Consider the following 16,377-nt stretch of genomic DNA (forward strand, 5'->3'; position numbering starts at 1 on the left):
GTAATATTTTTCATTTTTCTACTTTATACCTCCTACTCCTGAACATTTCACTGGCATATTCTAACCACAAATCAAAATATTTTTCTTATGTCACTGGCATTACACTCCCCATACATTTCTCTCTCTCTCTTTTTTTTTTTTTTTTTTTGTTGCTTTTGACCTCAACAAATCATTCTAATACTCAATTGACAACCAACTCACTCAATAGAGTAGTTTCTCCAAGAAATTCTACCTCTCCAGGCAACATCAGCCATGAACATCTTATAATCCTGGAAAGGTTTTGTTATCTTAAGAACTTGGTTAACTTTTGTAGCTCAAGTACATCCATTACTAGCCTAAGACTTTAGAATATCATTTCTTGATTCTCTCACTCAATACATGAAATGGTACATGAATTTAGTATTTTATTTTAATCTTCAGTATTAAACTTTGCAAATGCTCATCTCATAATGTTCCTCTTCTATGAAGTCATATGCCAACTATCATCATGGTTTGTGTCATTTGGCAACCACAGTAAGGAAACACTCTTGTCTCACTTTCATCTTGGTGATTTAATACAAAATACAGCTGAGAACTGCACCTTAATCACAAATCCCAGTTAACTTCTCAAAATACAACCCAGATGTTATCCTCTTTGGGGGACTTTACCACACATTAGTCTTGAAGGAAGACTCAAGATGTGTCCAAATTCAACCATAAGAAAACACTGAAAGCACCGGAGTGAGTCATGTAGATTTCACTAATGATTTTGTGGGGAGACAGAGGGCAAGGCTTGCACTGAGCACCACACTATAAACAAGTTAGTCTTTAAAAGTTCCCTTTAGAGATTTCTGGTCCTCAAAGACCCTATTTGGTTAAAGAGCCAACCTGTTTCCTTTCCCTTTGACTTCTCTACCTTTTTTTCATATGACACAACATAGTTTGCCACCTTTCACAAATATCCTCTCCAGACATGTGGACTTGGGTTGTGCCTTTCATCAAGCTATCTGGCTTTCTCCAGACCTCTCTGAAATATTATTGATATAAACTTTCTGCATACTTTTCATTATATCATAAAGTTGTTCAAGGGTTTCTTCACATTTCTTATGTAAGTTATCAAATATTCTAACTTGAACTAACTAGTCTAATGTGATCTAATTTTTAATGGTCCTCTATGCATTCTATAGCATATTATAAATGTAAGTTTTATAGAGATTGGCGAAACATGTGCTTATTACAACTACAAGTAATACTTTAGTCACATAAAGCGGACATACTAAATCAAAAAATGTACAGCTTTTGAAATATCTATTTAAATGTATTGCTCTTAAAAATGTGAAATTATAAAAAATATTTTATTGTACTAAAAGCACTTAACATGAGATTTAGCCTCTCAAAAGATTTTAATTGATAATATAGTATTGCTATCTGTAGGCGAAATGTGGTACAGTAGCTCTCAAGAATTTTATTGACTATATTATTGCTTTTATTGATAAATTTATACATTGATTAGCAACTATCCACTTCCCTCTCATTCTAGTCTTTGCTTCCAAGAGTCTAATTTAGTTATCTCATATAAGAGGAATCATAGAATATTTGTCCTTCTGTGACTGATTTATTTCATTAAGCATAAGACCCTCAAGGTTCATCCATGTTGTCACATATTATAGGTGTGTAAAAGAAGGAAACTAGACCCTTATCTTACATCAAAGAAAAAAATCAACTCAAAATTAATTATAAACTTAAATGTAAGATCTGAAAACATAGGTGTAACTCTTTTTCTTTTAAGAGTTTATTTATTTTAAGAGAAGGAGATAGAGAAAGGGTGGGGGGTGGGGGCAGAAGAGGGAGAGAGAGTCCTAAGCAGACTCTGAGCTGAGAAAATAGCCCCACACAAGGCTGCATCTCATGACCCTGAGATCATGACAGGAACCAAAATCAAGGATGGGAGGCTCAACCGACTCGCCACCCAGGCACCCCTTAAGTGATTCTTTTTTATGTAAGGATGATTATATGGTACAGTTTGTTGAAACAGGCTATGAGAATTTTTGTGGTCTATTATAAATCCCCACGTTGCCAAAAATATTACCATAAGCCCACATTAAAAGACATAAGTAGGTGGAAATATCCTACTCCAGTATTTTCTAGGGAGTGGATAATATTCCAGTTATTTTAATAGCAAAGGTACTAAACATTAAAATATAATAGATGTTTGCATTTAATTACCATGAATAGTGATATTTATTATAACTTGAACATTTTACTTACATCTGTCAGATGGCCAAAAGTTGGTTTAGCAGTATGGAGCATAAGTTGCTTGGTCACTGGGTCTAATTCTAGGGAAAAAAGCAGAGAATGTACTTATAATACCATCAAAATTAATAAAAAATAAGTAAAAAGTGGAAAAGTTGTTCATCTTTATCAATATTTTGATATGAAAGGCCAAATTGAATTTCCCCTAACAATAAAATTTACTCATTTGAACTTTTTCCTAAATTCACATTCACAGACACCTTGATTATCACAGAGAATTTTAGCATAAGTTTTTTTTTTTTTTAAAGATTTTTTTTTTTTTTAATTTGACAGAGAGATATCACAAGCAGATGGAGAGGCAGGCAGAGAGAGAGAGAGAGAGAGAGAGAGAGAGGGAAGCAGGCTCCCTGCTCAGCAGAGAGCCCGATATGGGACTCGATCCCAGGACCCTGAGATCATGACCTGAGCCGAAGGCAGCAGCTTAACCCACTGAGCCACCCAGGCGCCCAAATTTTAGCATAAGTTAATCTAATTTGTACAATGTCTAACTTCATAATCAGAATGGGGAAATGGTTTGGTACTTAATATGTGACAGACCTTATTGGCTGCCTACCCCAAAACCATTACATTATCCCTTGCCAAAATCACTTTTTATGAGAGGGTAAAAATAATAATTTGCTTTTTCATTCAGGATCTCATGCTCCGAAGGCATAGCCATGTGACCAAACTTAATTATAATTTATTGTCTAAACAGGAGCACATTTGAGAATAAAGAGGAATTATTCAAAATTCTTCTTGGACAATAGAGAACACCAGAAATTTAAATCCAGTAGGATTTAACAGGAAGTGTCTTGGGGGACTTTTGGGGAAATCTAAATTCCAGAATTTATTTATTTTTTTTTAAAGATTTTATTTATTTATTTGACAGAGAGAAATCACAAGTAGACAGACAGGCAGGCAGAGAGAGAGAGGGAAGCAGGCTCCCTGCTGAGCAGAGAGCCCGATGCGGCACTCGATCCCAGGACCCTGAGATCATTACCCGAGCCGAAGGCAGTGGCTTAACCCACTGAGCCACTCAGGCGCCCTAAATTCCAGAATTTAAAAACAGTCTGGGGGTGGGCAGCTGCCCTTTATGTTTTGGGCAAAGTTGTGTTGGATCACAGAGCCTGCAGCAAAATTTTGGATGCATGAAAGGACAAGACTAAGAACAATAGCCAACATATTGAGGACAGCTGAGTGAAAAGACAGAAAGATCTTTGCTGACATCATTAGATAGTTTGCTTCTTCTTACATAATAAATAACTTTATCCTTTAAATTAGGTATGTTTTTACATTTGTGTCAAAAGCAACCTAAGTAACATATTCATAAATATTAATATGTACTAAAATTTGGGATCATATTTTATGTATAACCCATTCAATTATGGACAAACTTTTTGATAATTTTTCCTCCTTGGCCTTATGTAATCTTTGTAGCCTCTTTTTTCCTCAATATTGAAATATAAAATGAATCCACTAATATTTTAATGTAAAGATGTCAGTTTCAAAACATTCTATGTAATATTAGTAAATATATTAAATAATGTTATAGTGAACTTAGAAATAAATACTAATAAAAATCATGATGTAACTTAATATCTTAAAAAATAAAAGCTGCCCTAAATAACAAAATTCTAGAAGCACTGGAGTAATTAATGACTCAAACTCATTGGATTTGTAATATTAGAACATACTTAAGTTAGCTAAAGTAAAAAAAAAAAAGTATGCTTAAAAAAGGCATATAAAATAAAGAGTAGATTCTTAAAATATGGCATAATGAATTTTAAATATGAGATAAAAAATATTAGGAGACAAGGGTGCTAGCTTTGTACATTGGAAACTATTCAGTCCTTCTCACACTCCCACATACTTTCCCTTAAATTACCTGTTCACTTTCTCCACTGACCCATTTTATGCAATATCTAATGTGGGAGACCCCCCAAATCAAGCTGATATAATCCTATAATTCAAGAAACTACCTGTTGGCTCCAGTATTTATGCCAGAGTTTATTTATTGAGAAAAGATAATTGGCTTGTCCCAACCTATAAATTTATTTACATTAATTAAGGATATATCCTGTTTCAATTAGGAGAGACTAATTAAGGAGCTTTTTTTCTGGGTCTATGAGTGGGACACAGAAATGAAATTGCCTGATACAAATAAGAAGTCAAGGAAACTAAAATTTGATTGATCATGTTAAATGCTAGGCACCACCAAGACAAACTTCATGTTATCTTTTTGTAATTCTCACATAATATCTACAAGATAGGTATTCTTGCAACAATTTCACAAATGAGAAATTGAGGCCTCAGGGAAGTTAAGCAAGTGACATTATTGTATTATATATATATGGCCAAGATTTTGGCTAAGTTTTGTTTATCTCATTAAAAGGTAAAAAAATGGATAAGGACCTCATTGTAAGCCATTAATTACTAACAGAAGGTACATCACAGAATTGTGTGGATTTTCTTCATTTTTATGGGTATGAAAGTATAGGAACATCATTTGTATAACAGATGTGTGCATTAATATTCATGTTTTACTTATTTTTATTTTTATTGTTTTATGTTATTTATTCATCTGAGTGAGAGAGAAAGAGAGAGAGAGAGAACACAAACAGTGGGAAAGGCAGACTCCTGGCTCTGCTGGGAACCTGACATGGGGCTCAATCCCAGGTCCTGGAGATCATGACCTGAGCTAAAGGCAGATGCTTAACCATTGTAGCCGCCCAGACACCCCAATATTCATGTTTTTTTAAACACACCAACTTTACATTACCCACATTATGAAACTGCATTTAATAATTTAGAGTATCAGGGGCACCTGGGTGGCTTAGTCATTAAACATCATCATGATCCCACTGGGATCAGCCCCGCATCAGGCTGCCTACTCAGCGAGGTGCCTGCTTCTCCCTCTCCCACTCCCCCTGCTTGTGTTCCCTCTCTCTCTGTGTCAAATAAATTTAAAAATCTTTAAAAAATAATAATAAATAATAAAAAATAATTTAGAATATCAAACAATTTAATCAGAGAAGAGAATATGTAGCTTAATTTAGTAACTAGAAAGCAGTTTTTGGTGTGCCTATGGTATTATCATAACTTTTAAATTGTATTTGCATAGCAATAAAAGTAGTCTGGGACGTGAGTGGTCATTCAATAGGCAGATTTAATGTGGGATAATGTTACCTCTCTGCAGCTCAGGTGACTGCTACAGACAAGAATAAAAGCAAAAAGATGTCATCTCTGAATTCTACTCGACTGACACACAAAATTTTCACTCCTTTCTAACAATGTTTTAACAAGCAAAGAAGCACACTTTTGCAAAAGTGCATGCAAAAGAAACACCATGTGACTCCATTTCAGTAATTATGATAGCCATAAAAGAATTATTGTTTCCTTTTCTTTGTAGCTTCAGAGAGATCTCAGGAGGGACAGCTGAAAAAGTAATGTCAGATTGATCTACAGGATATGATTCAAAGGGCCCTGCTGTTAGCAAGTTTTCCTAAAGAAGAATGCCTTCAAGAGTTGACATATTTTTATTATAGTGCTTACATGAAGCTCTGAAACTGCAGTAATCATTATAGAAACGGTACTGTGTCTGAGTTCCTTGAACAAAAAAAATGAAAAACTACGGGTTTCTGAAAAAATGATTATATGATGTTTTTCATTTATTCTGAAATATAGTAAAATATATTGATACATTTTAGAATTTATACTAACCTTATATTTTTGGTACAAACCAAACTTGGTTGTGATAAATAGTTTTTCTATATATTTCTGGATTCAGTATCCTAACATATTAGTACAATTTTTCAAATATGTTTATTTATGAAATTGGCCAATGATTTTTTTCTTATAATGTTTTTGAGATGTTTTAGTATAAAGACTAATTAAAAAGTTTAGGACTGTTTTTCTTCCTATTTAGAAGGGTTTGTGAAGATTGACATATGTCTTCCTTAAATATTTAGTAGAATTCACAGATTACCAAACAAAATGGGTATTTATAGGAAGATTTTAAATTATGTATTCAGTTTTTTTAATAGGCACAAAATTATTTTCATTTTCTATTTCTTTTTGTGAATATTTTTTTCTTAAGCTCTATAACTTATATGAGGCTTGAGCTCATGACCCCCAGGTCAAGAGTTGTATGCTCTACTGAGTAAGCCAGCCAGGCTCCCTCCCAAGGTTTTGCTTTTCCAGGCAGTTGTCCATTTTATCTAAATATTCAAATTTATTTGCTATAGTGGCTCATAATAGCCTCTCATGGCTTTAAATGTCTGTACCTGTAGTGTTCTAACCTTTTTCATAGCTAATAAAATATATGTTCTTTCTCTCTTTCTCTCTCGATATAGATAGATATATAGGAGATATAGATAGATATATAGGAGATTGACCAGTTGTCAAAAATCTTCCAATGAAGAAAAGCTCAGGGCCAGATGGCTACACTGATGATTTTTAACCAAACACTTAAAGAAGTAACACCAATACTTCTCTAACTCTTTCAGAAAATTAAAGAAAAAAGAATACTTCCAAACTCATTATCCTGACTCATTATCCTGATACCAAGGGCAAATAAAGACCCTACTAGAAAAGAGAACCACGGGAAATATCACTGATGAATTCAGATGCAAATATTTCTCTCTCTTTTTTTTAAGAATGTATTTATTTATTCATTTGTTTGTTTGTTTATTTATTTATTTATTTGAGAGAGAGAAAGAGAGAGACAGTGAGAGAAGGGACACAAACAGGGAGAGTGGAAGAGGGAGAAGCAGGCTTCCAGCTGAGCAGAGAGCCTACTGTGGGGTTCAATCCCAGGACCCTGGGATCATGACCTGAGCAGAAGGCAGATGCTTAATGACTGAGCCATCAGGTGCCCCAGATACAAATATTCTTGATAAAATACTAGTAAGCTGAATTCAGTAGCACATTAAAAGTACCATTCTTCAACATAAAGTAGAATTTATCCCTGGGATGCAAAGGTGTTTCAATATACACAAATCATTGCAATACCTCATATTAATAGAAAAAAAGAAAAGAACCATATAATCCTCTCAATAGATGCAGAAAAAGCATTTTGCAAAATTCAACCTATATTCATGATAAAGAAAACACTTAACAAATTAGGCTTAGAAGGAATACATCTCAACATAATAAAGATCATATTTAAAAAGCCCACAGTTAATTTCATACTCAATGATTAAAAGTTTAAAGCTTTTCTTCTAAGATCAGAAACAAGAGTGCCTACTCTCTCCATTTTGATTCAACACAGTACCAGAAGTTTTAGCTAGAGCAATTAGGCAAGAAATATAAATAAAAAGCACTAGAATTGGACAGGAAGAAGTAAAATCATCACTATTTGCAGATGACATGATTTTATTTTATTATTTTTTAGTTTCTTTTCTAAAGTTAGTTAACATACTGAACATGATTTTATATATAGAAAACTCTAAAAATTCAACCAAAAAACTGTTAGAACTAATCAACAAATTCAGAAAGTTGCAGGATACAAAATTAATATACAAAAAGTTAGCAGTTTTCCTATATACTATAAACAAATTTTCTGAAAAAGAAATAAAGAAATTGATCCTATTACAATAGCATCAAAAACAATGAAATACTTAATAAATTTTACCAATGAGATGAAAGATCTTTACTCTGAAAACTACAAGACATTAATGAAAGAAATTGAAAGAAGACATAAATAAATGAAAAGGTATCCTGTATTTTATGGATTGGAAGAATTAATATTGTTAAAATGTCAATAATACCAAAAGCCATCTCTAGATTTAATGCAGTCCCTAACAGGATATCAAATGGTATTCTTTAAGAAAATAGAAAAAATATTTCAAAAATTTTCATGAAATTACACAGAACCCAAATAACAAAAGAAATGCTAAGAAGGAAGAATAAAGCAGGAAGCATCAGACTTTCTGTTTTCAAGCTATTTTACAAAACTGTAGAAATTAAAACAGCATGATACTGGTATAAAAACAGACAAATAGACCACTAGAACAGAAATGAGAATTCAGAAATAAACCCAGGCATATATGGTCAAGTGATATTTGACAAGGGAGTCAAACATACTCAGTGGAGAAAAGACAGTCTCTTCAATAAAAGGTGCTGGGGAAATTGGAATGAAACTGCAGCCTCGTCTTACACAAAAATTAACTCAAAATGGATTAAAGACTTAAGTGTAAGATCTGAAGCCACGAAACTCCTAGAAAACATATAGGAAAAAGTTTCCTTGACATGGGTCTTGGTAATAATTTTTTAGATATTATCCCTAAAACACAATCAACTGAATAAAAAATAAAGTGAGACTATATCAGGCTAAAAGGCTTCTGCACAACAAAGTAACCATCAACAAAGTGAAAAGACAACCTAGAAAATGGAAAATATTTCCAAACCATATATCTGAGAAGAGGTGAATATCCAAAAGAACTCATACAACTCAATAGCAAAATATCAAATAATTCACTTTTTTAAATGGGCAAAATATATTTTTCCAAAGAAAATATAAAGTTTGCTTTTATCAAATGGACAGGATCAAAATGTATCAAAGTGGACGGGACTGGAAGAGATTATGCTGAGTGAAATAAGTCAAGCAGAGAGAGTCAATTATCATATGGTTTCACTTATTTGTGGAGCATAAGAAATAACACTGAGGACATGGGAAGATGGAGAGGAGAAGGGAGCTGAGGGAAATTGGAGGGGGAGATGAACCGTGAGAAACTATGGACTCTGAAAAACAATATGAGGGGGGCGCCTGGGTGGCTCAGTGGGTTAAAGCCTCTGCCTTCCACTCAGGTCATGATCCCAAGGTCCTGGGATCGAGCCCCTCGTCTGGCTTTCAGCTGCTCAGTGGGAAGCCTGCTTCCTCCTCTCTCTCTGTCTGTTTCTCTGTCTACTTGTGATCTCTGTCTGTCAAATAAATGAATAAAATCTTAAATTAAAAAAAAAAAAAACCAATCTGAGGGTTTTGAAGGGACGAGGGGTGGGAGGTTGGGGAAGCCTGGTGGTGGGTATTATGGAGGGCACATATTGCATGAAGCACTGGGTGTGGTGCACAAACAATGAATTCTGTTACACTGAAAAGAAATTTTAAAAAGAGAAAATTAAAAAAAAGAAAATATATAGTTTACAAACAAGTACATGAAAGATGCTTAACATTACAGTAATTAAGGACTTAAAAATTAAAACTGCAATGGAATATCACCTAACACCTGCTAAGAGTGGACACCATCAAAAAGTCAAGAGATAGCAAATGCTAGTGGGATGTGGGGGAAAAGGATCCCTTGTACAATCTTGGCGGGATTATAAATTTGTACCCGCTATGGAAAACAGTATAGAGATTCTTCAAAAGAGTAAAAATAGAACTACCAGAAATTCTACTTCTGGAAATATATCTAAAGAAAATGAAAACACTAACTCAAAAAGATATCTGCACCCCTATGTTTATAGCAGCATTATTTACAATAACCAAGACATGGAAACAACCTAAGTGCCCACCAATGGATGAATGTATAAAGAAGACACACAGACACACACACACACACACACAATGATTATTCAACAATTAAAAATGTTGTGACATTTGTGACAACATGCTTGAAACTTGAAAGCATTATGTTAAGTAAAGTAAGCCAGGCAGAGGCAGGCAAAATATGATCTCACTTATTTGTAGAGTGTAAACACACACACACACACACACATACACACACACAAAACAAACAAATAAACGAAGAACTCATGGAAAAAAAATACCAGACTTGTCGTAATCAGAAGTGAGCGTTAGAGGAGGGGGAACTGGAAGAAGGTGGTCAAAAGGTACAAACTTCCAATCATAAAATAAGTAAGTACTAGTGGTATAATATATCACATGCTGTTAATACTGTTGTATGATATGAAGGAAAGCTGCTAAGACAGTAAATCATAAGACTTTTTTTTTTAAAGATTTTATTTATTAATTTGACAGAGAGAAATCACAAGTAGATGGAGAGGCAGCCAGAGAGAGAGAGAGGGAAGCAGGCTCTTTGCCAAGCAGAGAGCCCGATGCGGGACTCGATCCCAGGACTCTGAGATCATGACCTGAGCCGAAGGCAGCGGCTTAACCCACTGAGCCACCCAGGCGCCCTAATCATAAGACTTTTCATCACAAGAAGTTTTTTTTTTTCCTTTATATTTATGTGAGATGATGGGTGTTAACTGACCTGTTGTGATAATCATTACACAATATATGTAAGTCAAACCATCATGCTGTACATCTTAAACTTCATACAGTGATACATGCAATTAGTTCTCAATAAAACTAGAAATTTCTTTTAAAAAAGTCTATGAATATTATTTTCCCAATTTGTGTAAAAGGACAAAAATAAAGGATAAGAGCATCTCAATTTAAACTGGAAAAACTTCTCAAGTTATATAAATTTTTCCTAAATGTTTTAGTATTCTAAATCTAAGATATTGAAGTCATCTCTGATTATCAGGAAGAAGCAGTCCAGTGAATTTATGCCCAAAGCAGTAACGAATGTTAAAGTAATCCACATAAAATTTTGATCAGTTGCAATAATGAAAGAAAAATTTTAATACAATTAAAACCATATGTTTTTTAAATGCATACTATTTAAATGATTTTTTAAAAGATTTTACTCACTTTTTGGCCACTAGTCTTAATACTTATAGAAAAATAATATTTTAATATCATTAAGCTAGCATTTATTACCTCACTGCTATGGTTGTTTTAATGGAAAAATTCATCCTGTTTGCAGAGAATATTCAGGAAACAGCAATTACTATATTAAAAAAACAAGTAATTAAAATAAGATTTGAAATTTACAATAAATAAAGTGGGATCAGAATAGAAAGGGAAAGATAGGCTAAAGTTATTAGAAAGGATTCAAAAGGACATAGAAATAAACATAATCTCAAGTGTAAGAAATAGGAGTTGGAATTTTGTTATTTTCTGTATTAGTCAGATGCGCACTAAAAGTTCACAATCAATTTGGGGTCCTACATTTCAAAATAGGAATGATTCAGGAAGACATTCAGCAAAGACAAATGCCAACTAGAAACACTCCCTTCTGAAGAAAAAAGAAAATAATTGATGCTATTTAGAGCAGAAAGTTGTGACATGGAGTAAATGCAGTTATTGTTTCTTTTGATTCCAGTAGAACAGACTATGACTAATCTATCAAAAACACATTAGATTTGGGGCTTTGGTTTTGATTATGATGTACTAGCTTGTTCTAGACTAACTCTACTAATAATAACTGGGAAAAGTGGGTAAAATGCATTAAATCTCTTTGGAGGCATCAGAAAGTTACAAAGATGACCATGATTTGACAGAATCTCAGAGAGAAAAGAAAATAATTTAACAAAATTGTTACTGGTGCATTTTTGTTTCCTGGCATTTGATAATAGGTAGGGGTAAAACAAGGTAGAGTCTAGGGGCTGAGAATCAAGAGAGTGGTATTCAAGCACCTGGGAAACCATGTAGAGCTTTCAGCAGTCCTACAGTGCAAAGAAGGGCAAAACAGGGCTCGGGACCAGTCTGATTAATACATCAGATTCTGGAAGACTACACTCTAGTTATAAGAGCAAACCTAAAATAGACCAGCCCTCAAAAAAACCTGAAATCCAGCTTTAAATTTGCTTAGTTCCAATACTGGGTTCAAGAGATAAGTCTGCAAAGGCAAAGAAAACAAAAGCAAAAATGAACTTTTGGGAATTCATCAAGATCAAAAGCTTCTGCACAGCAAAGGAAACAGTCAACAATATGAAAAGGCAACTCACAGAATGGAAGAACATATTCACAAATGACACTACAAAGGGCTGATATCCAAGACCTATGAAGAACTCATCAAACTCAACACACGTAAAACAGATAATCACATCAAAAAACGGGCAGAAGACATGAACAGGCACTTCTTGAAAGAAAACATACAAATGGCTAACAGGCACATGAAAAAATGTTCATCATCATTAGCCATCAGGGAGATTCAAATCAAAAGCACATTAAGATACCACCTTACACCAGTTAGAATGGCCAAAATTAACAAGACAGTAAACAACAAGTGTTGGAGAGGATGTGGAGAAAGGGGAATCCTCTTACACTGTTGGTGGGAATGCAAGTTGGTTCAGCCACTTTGGAAAACAGTGTGGAGATTCCTTAAGAAATTAAAAATAGAGCTTCCCTAGGACTGTGGAATTGCACTACTGGGTATTTACCCCAAAGATACAGATGTAGTGAAATGAAGGGCCATCTGTACCCCAATGTTCATAGCAACAATGGCCACGGTCGCCAAGCTGTGGAAAGAACCAAGATGCCCTTCAATGGACAAGTGGATAAAGAAGATATGGTCCATATATACAATGGAATATTATGCCTCCATCAGAAAGGATGAATACCCAACTTTTTTTATCAACATGGATGGGACTGGAGGAGATTATGCTGAGTGAAATAAGTCAAGCAGAGAGAATTATCATATTGTTTGACTTACTTGTGGAGAATAAGGAATAACACAGAGGACATTGGGAGGTGGAGAGGAGAAGTGAGTTGGGGAAATTGGAGGGGGAGACAAACCATGAGAGACTGTGGACTCAGAGAAACAAACTGAGGGATTTTTTTTTGTGGGGGGGGGTTGTTGAGTCTGGTAGTGGGTATTAAGGAGGTCATATATTGCATGGAGCACTGGGTGTGGTGCATAGACAATGCTGGAACACTGAAAATAAATAAAATAAAATGAAATGAAAAAAAGAGATTGTCTGAAATATGCAAAAGTAAATAATCTCTGGAGGAAGACAACACCACCCAGAGATGGGAATTACCCCTACAATATTTTTACACACTCATTGGGATTCAATCATAAATTAACAGGCTATCAGAATATAAAGTCAATTCACAAAAGACAAAAAATAAAATAAAAAAAGAAAGAGATTCAAAAGTGATGTAGATGTTAATGATATAATATAAATACTAAATCAGAAATGAATATATTTTAGTATTTCTTAACCTTATTATTTTCGAGGTAATGCAAATTAAAACTACAACAAGATAACATTATCTACTCAACCAAATTGCAGAAACGAAAAAAGTCAGGAAATACCAAGAGTTGGTAAGGATTGGAAGTGATGAGAATTCTTACAGACTGATGGATAGAGTGAAAATTTCACGTGTCAATCTGAAAAGTTATTTCTCAGTATTTTCTAAAGCCAAACATGTACATGAACTGACCTAGAAATTCCATTCTGAGAAATTGGTTCTTTTGAAAAACATGTAATAAAAGGCATTTACTAGAATGCCAGAAAATGTTTGTGGTAGTATTTTTTCATTATATACCCAAATTAGAAACACCACCAATATCCATCAATAGTAAATTTATTTTGAAAAGTACAGTATATACAAATAAGAGGATATTTTACAGCAATAAAAGTAACAAAATACTGATATAAGCAACACGGATGGGTCTTGCAAGCAATATTGAGCAAAGGAAACTTTAAGAAACTATATCCTATGTTTCCTTACATAAAACTTAAAAATTAGAAAAACTTCTTCAGAGAATTACCAGTGAGAATAATGATTAACTCTGAAGAGGCAGATAGATGCTATAAATAATGGGGGGAAGTCAATAAAGGGCTCTGGGGTGTATTAAAAATCTGACTTATACCCTAGTTTTTTAGTGATTTGGACCTTGGGCAGCCATGGAATTCAACCAGTGGAATGAAAATCCATATATAAACTATATCCACATATAAACTAAATATTATTTTTATATAAATTTATTATTTTTAAATGAATGAATGTTTCATTCACATGTGTTAGTTTTAAAAATCATTAAGAATTTATTTTAATTAATACAAAATCACTTAAATTATTATTAAATTCATATTAGCTTTTTGCTATTTGGTATTTCATCAACCAATACTTACCAATAATAATAATACTATTGATATTTATGAAATATTTTTACATCTATAAAGTTCCCTAAATATGAACAAAAGTTGGAATCAACAACTTAGATGACGTACTTGGATACAGGCCATTAAGTTGATGGTCTTCCAAATTCCTTCTTTATTATTAAATTAATTAAAAGAAAATATATTTTAAATGATACAAGAAATCAAAATAATGTTTGTAGTACAGTGACTTGTAAAACTGCAGCTTCACTTCAAGGACCATAGAAAAATATATTGAAATCAAGAAGCAAATGTTCAGGAATTTCAACTTGTCACTGGATGATTAATCTTCACAAATATTCTTTCAGTGTTATCAGTTAACTAACATGTTTGGTGTTTATCATGTCAATTTTTTTCACTGGTGAAATAGATATCAATAATTCTAATGTTTCTAATGTGAATCATAATAGGATCTGATATAGTTTCAGATTGTCTTAAATAGTCACCTGGGAGTATTGACCACAGAATATTAAATGTAGGCTTTCTTCCTGTTATCAATATTGTTAGTCATATTTTATACCAAATAAATTCTCATATCTAGATCTATAGCATGAGTAATGCTTATGATGTTTCTCTTACTTTATTCCTCCTATGTGTTAATTGTTTCACCAAAACATCAACCTTGCACTTTCTTACTCATTTAGATCTTTCACAAAATCAAAGACTAAGAAAACTGGTAACCTTATCTTAGGCAATAATAAACCATTAGTGAATTATTGCTAAATATGTGCCATATACATTTGTGATATTATAACAAAATCAAAGGATATGATTGCATACCATGATCTGGCAATGTCTGTCACAGGAGTATTACCCAAGGAGCATTAAATTTTTACCTAATCATCTCTTTGTAAGTAGTAATAACCATAATAATGCCTACTATTTGCCAAGCACTTTTTTCTACTTTTCAAGTTTTCATTTAAATTCCAGTTAGTTAATGTACAATGTACTACTAGTTCCAGGGGTAGAATTTAGTGAATCATCACTTACATACAATATTTGGTGCTCATCACAAGTGCCCTCCTTAATACCTATCACCCATTTAACCCAACCCTCCAACCACTTCCCATCCAGTAACCATCAGTTTGTTCTCTATAATTAAGAATCTGTTTTCTGGTTTGCCTCTATTTTTGTCCCTGTCCCCATGTTCATCTGTTTTGTTTCTTAAATCCCCCATTTGAGTGAAATAATATGGTATTTGTGTTTCTCTGACTGACTTATTTCACTTAGCATAATACACTCCAACTCCATCCACATCATTGCAAACAAAAAGAGTGCATTCTTTTTGAGGCCGGGTATATATGTGTATATATATATATATATATATGCATACATACACACACAACCACATTTTCTTTATCTATTCATCAATCAGTGGACACTTGGGCTCTTTCCATAATATGACAATTGTTGATAATGCTGTTATAAATATCAGGGTGCAAGTGCCCTTCAAATGAGTATCTTTGTATCCTTTGGGTAAATACCTAGTAGTGCAATTGCTGGGTCATAGAGTAGTACTATTTTTCACTTTCTGGGAAACCTGAATACTGTTTACTAGAGTGTCTGCACCAGTTTGCATTCCTACCAACAGTCTAAGGGGGTTCCCCTTTCTCCACATCCTCACCAACACTTGTTGTTTCCTGTGCTGTTAATTTTAGTCATTCTGACAGGTCTGATGTGATATCCCATCATAGTTTTGATTTGCATTTCCCTGACGATGAATGATACTGAGCATCTTTTTACATGTCTGCTGGCCATCTGAATGTCTTCTTTGGAAAAATATTTGTTCATGTCTTCTGTCCATTTTTAATTGGAATCATTTGATTTTGGGGTGTTGATTTTGATAAGCTCTTTATAGATTTTGGATACTAACCTTTTATCAGATATGTCAATTACAAATATCTTCTCCCATTACATAGGTTGTCTTTTAGTTCTGTTTCTTCCTTCACTGTGCAGAAGCTTTTTATCTTGATGAAGTTCCAACATTTCACTTTTGATTTCATTTCCCTTGCCTCTGAAGACATATCTAGTAATAAGTTGCTATGATCAGTATAAAAAAGGCTCAGCCTATGTTCTCCTGTAGGATTTTGATAATTTCCTATCTCATAGGTAGGTCTTTCATCCATTTTGAATTTATTTTTGGTATGGTGT

General features: G+C 33.6%; 1 protein-coding gene across 1 annotated transcript in view; it reads right to left on the reverse strand.

Moving 5' to 3' along the window:
* Window positions 1-16,377, reverse strand: part of CNBD1 (cyclic nucleotide binding domain containing 1) — a 511,440-nt gene that overhangs the window by 87,374 nt on the left and 407,689 nt on the right. Inside the window, exon 11 of the mRNA XM_082722613.1 lies at window positions 2,248-2,315. Within this exon, the coding sequence (XP_082578739.1) occupies window positions 2,248-2,315 (68 nt within the window). The remainder of the gene's footprint in view (window positions 1-2,247; window positions 2,316-16,377) is intronic.

Source organism: Mustela nivalis (genome assembly GCF_964662115.1).
Source record: "Mustela nivalis genome assembly, chromosome: 2".
Lineage (NCBI taxonomy): Eukaryota > Metazoa > Chordata > Mammalia > Carnivora > Mustelidae > Mustela > Mustela nivalis.